The 8,282-nt window shown below is 38.2% G+C and overlaps 1 protein-coding gene across 1 annotated transcript; it reads right to left on the reverse strand.

The window, feature by feature from the left end:
* Positions 1-479: 479 nt before the first annotated feature.
* On the reverse strand, positions 480-7,877 carry LOC118422897 (ribonucleoside-diphosphate reductase large subunit-like). The gene is made up of 7 exons (XM_035830745.1): positions 7,707-7,877; positions 6,887-7,067; positions 6,237-6,346; positions 5,616-5,759; positions 3,184-3,279; positions 2,475-2,663; positions 480-1,710 (listed from the first exon to the last, which is right to left on the reverse strand). The coding sequence occupies exons 1-7, from the start codon at positions 7,818-7,820 to the stop codon at positions 1,537-1,539; spliced, it is 1,008 nt and encodes a 335-aa protein (XP_035686638.1). The 5' UTR covers positions 7,821-7,877; the 3' UTR covers positions 480-1,536.
* Positions 7,878-8,282: the final 405 nt, after the last annotated feature.

The following is an 8,282-nucleotide window of genomic DNA, read 5'->3' on the forward strand; positions in this document are numbered from 1 at the left end:
CATTTAAAATTTGGGCAACGACGTTCAAATTTGTGGATGGTACTTGTGTAAATTCAATTGTCGCAAATGTGATTATTTTTAAGATATACAGTACACAAGTCCTTTGGAACAATTCCCCAATGTTGTCCGTTGTTGTAATGCAAGGATTCTGACACGTCCAAGTTAGACCGCATTTCCTTAACCAGTTTCCTCTCCTGACCCTTAGACCGCATATCTTTCCTGGTTTCATTCTCCTCTCCTGACGTAATTTAAGTGGAATTCGTTGGTTTAGTCCTGTGGTAAGTGATGCTACTCTTCTATAAAAAGCTTTCCCGACAGGTCGCTTAAATGTAACTAACATATGACGTTTTGTGCCTTCAATTTTGATCAGGCATCCAACAGTAAAGGTACATAAACGATTGGCTATGTTAAAGACTTTCCCAGTTGTCTATGTCAAACGACAATATCAACTTGTAGAAAAAAAATAAGGGAGAAGTTGCAGAGACTTGAAAATAGCCTTTATTCTAACCACTTAGCCACATATACACACAGTTACATCATTCGGGGCAGTGCTTGTTGGCCGTGGAAGAAGACAAAAAAACTTCAAGTCGTCTGCACCAAGACACCACAGTTAAAGTAAACATGCACACATCTATAAGAGTACTTGATGTCTTAAGTGTAACACTATTAATAAGTCTCCTAAAGTTATTTTGGTATAACGGTGAAACAAAGTAGGTTGACCACCAGAAAGTATCACTGGTCACTTCAGATTTGGGAGAACTTTAGACATTTCAACTACCTCTATAAGTATAACTATAGTCTTCAGTACACAAAGTAGGATAAGATAATATACAAGAAGCATATTGTCACTATGCAAATGCATTTATGTTTGCAGTATTTATTGTTCTTGTCTTTTGGTTTTCTTCACCGAGAACTTGAAGCGTCAGTGTTTCCACTACTGTAAAAACGTGACTATAACGCTATCACACAAATTCCACTTTCTCCTTATCCAAAATTACATCACTGCACACTTAAAATGCATTTACAGTATGACATGCAAACCTACAATTCCACACTGGGTTTCTAAGATTGAATGTGTTTCTAAATTTTGGATACAACCTTACAAATCTAAAATGACCAGTGATAAGTGACTGTACAAATATATAATACAGAGTCAAGAGTCCATTTCTGCAATGTGGGCAAAGTAGGCTGATTTTCCAAAGTTTCAAACTTCTTGGTATACATACAAGGAAAAAACAATACATGTATATCTTTATAATAGTCTTCCCTATTAGTAACATACAAACTATTTGTTATAATGTACTATTAAATCATTTTTTTTTTATATTTCATAGAGTGACAGTTTTGCGAATAGCTTTTCTGTAAAGTTCACAAAACAATGAAAGATGATCAATGGTGTTGTATAACATGCATTTCAGAGTGCTTGTTGATCATGATTGGATTGAACTGTATACAATGGAGAAACAACGACAACATAACTGGAAAACAATAAGTTTTGGGTACAGATTTTGTTACACTCTTTCTGTTAGAATTTCTTTAGGACCCACACATCAAACATTCGTCCTTGTTTTCGAGAGAGCAGACCATGGCCTCCAGCTGTTTTTCCTTCTCTGCCTTGGTCGACTGTGCCAGCTTTGACTTGTCCACAGTGAACTGGATAGGGTTGGAGGCAGGGCGTGTGCGCAGGTAGTACATGCCTGTCTTCAGACCCTGGGGGAAGAAAGCAAAATAAAATGTCACTTTTCAAATGTTTGCAGTAGTTTTGTTTTTGTGGTCATCTCTCCAGTGCAAATTCAAGACAAACCCTACTGTACAACTGTAGTACATGTGCAATGTAATACTTCTGTTCAACCATGCACTTAAGGTCTCATTGATGAGTTTTTTCCTCCCATAGACTTCTATGTTATAATTCGTGGTTTAAATGGGCACGTTTCATAATGAAGCTACATGAAATTTCAGCAGATTTTTCATTCTATGTAGAGCACACTTACCCTATATCGTGGGAAAAAATTGCCAAAGTAAACTATACATAGGAACTTTTTTTATAGCAATTACAAACTACGATTAGTCAATCCCCACAAAAGACACTTTTTCGCTGATAGTGTACAACGCTGATGGCTCGGATCTCTTTTAGGGTACCCACTCAGAGTAATACATCAATGAGACCTTAAAACACCACGAAAACCTTCCTGCTCCTCCTACCCTAAAATCAAGCTGGGAAAGAAAAGTACAACAAAAAATGTTCCCGCCTTCAAGTTACCAACCTACCGTTGATGTGCTCAAAAATTCGGAATTTCCCAATCACAAATATCAGCAATGGATCAAACATCATTAAGTTGACAATCAAAAAGTGGAGCACAAGTAATACCAGCATTTCATAATGTTGAAAGGTGTTCTCAATTCAAATTTGAAAAGTGCCCCCTAGAGACTAATCAGCAAACTACAGACAAGAAAGAGACTTGTTTCTTGCTTACCAGTTTCCAGCCGTAGAAGTGCATGCTGGTGATCTTTCCGTAGTTTGGCTCGCCAATGTGGATGTTGAGAGACTGGCTCTGATCGATGAAGGCGCCACGGTCTGCCGCCATCTTGATCACGGTTTTCTGTGAAATCTCCCACGTGGTCTTGTACAGGTTCCGGATATTCTCTGGGATAACCTCAATGTTCTAAAGAGAGTAGAAAAAACAATGCTTGTTTCCAATCACGACAATAATAGTCATGTCAACTTTATAAGGATCAGAGGACTGATCGAAAGCTTGTTGGCAAGTGCTTTATTTTGTTACAGATATAAGGTCTTAAAATTGTTAACATAATAATTTTTTGTATTCTTTACGTAATTTTCTTCTTTCTATTTTGTGCTACAAAAATTATGTCTTCCATTCTATCATATCTACATGTTATTATATAAAAAATTTACACCCTATTCTTTCTGGAAGTCATAAGACATCAAGTTTGGGTGAAGGGGGGGGTTGCTCTTATAGTTCCCTATTTTTCTTCTTTTAATTCCATACTTGTAATATGCACTATCCTTTTTGCGCTAGGACCTGTTTTTAACCCACCAACTCCCAAAAGGCATGTGATTTGACATAAATGATAATCCATATCTTCTCTTTTAGCCTGCTCAAAAAACAACAATGGAGGAAACCTTCGTATCAATGATGTCTGCAACAGGGATGTTTTCCTTACCTGCACTGAGCCGTTGTTAGCAATGATCATGTTCTTCATTTCTTCGTTCCACAGGCCCAGTTCTGTCAGGTCAGTCATCAGGTGGTGGTTCACAACCTGGGAAGAAGGGAATATGGCTACAGTTCAGACATTTCTCTCAAATACTTTCATATACAGTTGTCTTGATTACATATGTTCAACATCAATTCATACATTATGGTGATATCATCTGGCCAGTCTGGAAACCCCAAAATGGAAGCAAGCATGCAAACAAATAAGTCTGCCTCCCAAAAGTTGTCTTCATTATGAAATCAGTGGTAATGAAGATTGAACAAATGACTTAACGCACAGAGCATGGCATACCAAAGAATAGATTTCTTCCTTTATGACCTTTTACATTTTCATTGTATATGCCGTTGGCATTCAAAGGCAGTATTAGGCCACACCAATTTAATGTCTTGGTTCACAGATTTTTTCATAAAAAATATGGAGCGAGAGGGCGAAATAAAAATAAAAATTGTAAAATGGTTGGGGTAAAGGTAAGGGCTAATCCAAAACATAAAGAATAAAAAGTTTTCAGCTTGAAAAAAGTACAAAAACACTATTACTGTATAGTAACAGCACCTGTTCGTTGAAAATTACTAAAGTAGTGTCAGTTTTCATGTTTGCTACACCAGAAAGTTGGTGAATGGTTTCATTTATGGTGAAAATTTGCTGAGTGGTAATTTTTATTTTTATTTTTTTTTTCTAAAAAATAGGAGCGAGCGAATCCGTGAACCAAGAAATTAAATTGGTGTGGCCTTATTTATTTCCTGATAATTTTTGTGTGCAATCTACAGGTAACAGCAAAAATCAATGAGCGCGGGGATGGGATCAAATAGACAAACACAAATAGGGTGGGTATGTAAGGATTTTCTCTCTTTTCCTATCTAAATTTCAGGCCATGTTGTAATGATACATTCTTACATCAACTGTTCAAAGCCCTAACTGTAGAAACCTGTACATTAATAATAGAAACTCAATTGAAGATGTGGGTTCTCACAATTAGGCCATACCAATTTAATCTGTTGGTTCTCGGAATCGCCGCTTCTATTTTTCCCAATTTCAAAAAAAAAAAAAATGAATTTGCCACGACCATGAGGTGCCAGTAACACAAGTTGCTGGACAAATTTCGGCTCAGTTAAACAGGACCTCTGAAACAAGTACTGGACTTACAAAAACAACTATCACCTGCTTATGCTTTCCTTTGCGTTGTAAATCATTGATAACCACCAATTGATCGTGAAATTTGTGCTGGAAAATGACAAAAATCCGTCGCCGGCAAAACCCAAAATGGCCGCCTAAGGCCGCATGGAGCTAGTCACAAGTATGTAAATAAGATGCAAATGCAGTAATGCCTCTTTCCAGTAGTTTATCTTTCAGTCACAAGTATGTAAATGAGATGCAAATGAGGAGTACACTAAACTGCAGGTTTCACCAGACTGGGTTTCACAAAGAGAATAATGAATCAGATGTTTCAGGCACTCTTTTTATTTTTTTTTGGGTGAAATTAAGTCATTTTCTTGTTGTTATTGGTAATTAACATTATACTGTGCTGAAAAAGTTTTTCAACCTTTTTCAAAGTTTTTTAATGTTGTTAATGATTTACCATGATGATTTATTACTGTCAAGCTTTATTACTGTTTGTACTTCTGTAATACTGATTGCACATTATTTTGCATTTGTATTGTTGAAATTACATGTAAAATGTATGCCTACATGCAAATTTTTCATGTAATTGTAACTGGACAAATATTCTGCCACAAATATACCATGGTTTCAGGTCTAGAATTACCAACCTGAACCTCTGGACCTGAATCCAGGCTTGTTGCAAGTTTTTTTTTTTTTTTTCGCCCTGTCGCTCCAACTTTTTTCTGAAAAAATCCGAGAACCAACAAATTAAATTGGTATGGCCTTACTGCACTAAATACATTTTTGGACATGTAAGAGGGAGGAGGACCTCTGTGGCTTCCAGAGCCACTGTCTAACATAAGGAGAACAAGTTTGCAGATTGTGCAGAATACTGTTTGAATTTGATTATTTAGATTTGAAGTCAAAACTTGTATGTCTCTTTTAAGTGGTAGAAGAAAAAGGCTAACTGGAACAAAAACATTTTTAGTCCTAACTTGAATGCCTTTAGACCAGGGTTGTAGCCAGCCAGAATCATTTTCCGTCCCCTCCATTTTGAATGGCTTTGGCGCAGCGTTCCTGGGGGGTCAGGGGGCATGCTCCCAAGAAAAATTTTAAAATCTAGTCCTTCTGAAATGCTATTTCCTGCATTTTGAGGGTTAAATTTTGCTTACAGAAGACGGAATGGGCAAATTTTTCTTCCGTCCCCAGCTGCAAAATTCCATGATGGGTACTGGCTACAACCCTGCTGTAGACTGATCACAAATAAAGAAAGGCCACCAGACCTGGAATTCCCCAGACAGCACCCTCCTGGTGTAGATGTTGCTTGTGTAAGCCTCGATGGACTCGTTGTTGCCCAGGATCTGTGCTGTGGAGGCTGTAGGCATGGGGGCCAGCAGCAGGCTGTTCCGGACACCATGCTGCTTAACCTGGAGGGAAAAGATGACCAAAAACTTCTGTTAATCTTCTTCATTTATCCTAATTCAAAGTCTGGCACTAAAACATCCCTGCTGCCCTGCAGTTTCAAAGACGCTGCAAGAAGGCCCCAAAGTATGCCACTTGTTCTTAAGCACAAGAACTATTTACCAACCCAAAAATCATGACCATTGCATAAAAGAACAGCAGATAGAAAAAAAAGGAAACTCTGATCCAAGGAATACAACTAAGAGGCATCTAATTTTTTCTTCAGTCATTTAATAATAATAACAGATTACTGATAACAGATAACAAAATAATCTTCTTGGTGAATATTATGAGTGTATTCATTGTAGTTTAATAAAAGGCATTTCTGTCTGTCTAAGATAGGTTTTAATACTTTCTAAGTATATACTCTGAACATTAAAAGGAACTGTTGGCAGATATGGCTTTTCAACAGTAGTTGGTTTATTGTGCTAAATTTTTCTTACCTGTTCCTTGAGTGCTGCCCAGTCCCAGAGGTCAGTTGGGGTCACGTTCCACATGTCGTACTGGAAGATACCCTTACTGACAGGGCAGCCTTCATAGGTCTCGTAGGGACCTGTCAAATCAATCAAAATCATTTCATAAATAACTTATTATTTCAGGTAGGTCCTCTACACCTAGCATAAACTAAAGCTCCAGTAGATTGTATGCTGGGATTTCAGACTTGGCAATCCTAAGTTCCAAATATTGAGTACAAAACACTTGCTGTAGTAACTGCTGTCTGCTAATAACACTGTTAAAGGTTCATGCATAAGTTGCACTCTCACTGCACTTGCGTCAAGCTTGCATCACTGCAGAATTCAAAGATGCTCAACAAATTTCAGAGATGAACGAATTTGCTTAAATTTTGTGCATTTTGTCGTATTCTAAGTCATACTTTTACATATTATGCAATACCTAAGTTTTAAAAAAAAAGAGGAGAAAATAACAAAACAGTGACGCAGTGAAGGAAACTCACAGTGACACAAGCTTGGCCAAATGCAGTGAGAGTGCACAATTTAAACATTTTGCAAACCGAGTACAAGACTGTTCCACAGGCTCTGCCCCAAAGGTATCACCAAAAAAGAAGCCATAAATTTTCATCTGGTGAACGTACCCAGCTCCTTGGCGATCTCACAGCTGGCCTGCATGGCTCCGTAGTAGATGGTCTCAAAGATCTGCTTGTTGAGGTGCTGAGCCTCCTCGCTCTCAAACGGGTACCGCATGAGGATGAAGCAGTCAGCCAGGCCCTGCACGCCGATACCGATGGGCCGGTGCTTCTTGTTGGAGTTCTCAGCCTAGATACAAGTTCCATATGAAAAACTCAAGTATTTTTGCAGTGGTTCCATGTCGTGGTAGGAAGGGAAAGAAGAATTTCAGAGTTTGCAGTACCAGTGCTCGAAATACCACCTGCATATGCAGGTAAGTGCAGGTAAAATTGGAGCTGTGCAGGTATTTCCGGTGTCTACCTGCACCTAACCTGCACTGGTCCACCGAACATAAATGTAGGTGTGTATGGATTATCATCAGCTGCATTGATGAAGTTTGACAGAAAAAAATAGCAATGTTCCTGAACAATTTAAGTATGATTAATAATTCTAAAGTTCAGAGTGGTGCAGGTAAAATATGTCTGGTGCAGGTAACATTGAAAATTACCTGCACCAGTGCAGAAAAAAGTGTTTCCAGCCCTGAGTACAGTAGAAATGCAAGTTTGTGGTGCCATCATTTTGTGGTGAAGAGGTCACTGAGAAAGAAATGCCATGGCAAACATGTCAAGATTTACAGTATAGGTTTCCTTTAATGGAGTTTGAGAATTTTAAAAAAGTTAAAGGGATGCTTTACCAAAGCTACATAATAGCGTTTTATTTGTCATTTTAGAAGACTTGATTCCCGAAACCAGAAGTGACCAACCACCAGCCTTACAAGAACTTGCCTACCTCAGGGACAGGGTAGTAGTTGACATCAATGATCTTGTTCAGGTTGCGTGTGATGACCACTGTGACCTCTTTCAGTTTCTCGAAGTCGTAAGTTCCGTCTGGCTTCACGTACATGTTCACTGCGATGGAGGCAAGGTTGCACACTGCAACCTAGAGGGAAAAACATGCAAACATGTAACTCTCTTGTTGTTGATATGCAAGCTTGAATAATAACACATTGTAAATCCACCTGCTTGTAAAAAAAAAGATGCTTTAAAAACACTATTATAGTAGAATCTGTTAGGCTTAAACCAGGATAGTCTTCAGATGTAATTGCCTCCTGTTCCACACATTGTAACTTAAGGGCCCCAGGTTACTAATCTTAGTCTTAAGNAGTGTAGAGATTGAATTGTATTTGAATATTGCTTACCTGGATGTCTAACCTTCATAAACGTAACCTACTACACTGTTTAGGCCAAAAACTTGTGCTGTGTTGTTTGCATTACATCTGAATCATTCTGACATCATTCAAAAGATCTCCCGCTTGGAATAACCATATGAGTTGAGCAAAAAGGACGTTACATCAGGGTTGTAGCC

Source organism: Branchiostoma floridae, chromosome 9 (assembly GCF_000003815.2).
Source record: "Branchiostoma floridae strain S238N-H82 chromosome 9, Bfl_VNyyK, whole genome shotgun sequence".
NCBI classification, from domain to species: domain Eukaryota; kingdom Metazoa; phylum Chordata; class Leptocardii; order Amphioxiformes; family Branchiostomatidae; genus Branchiostoma; species Branchiostoma floridae.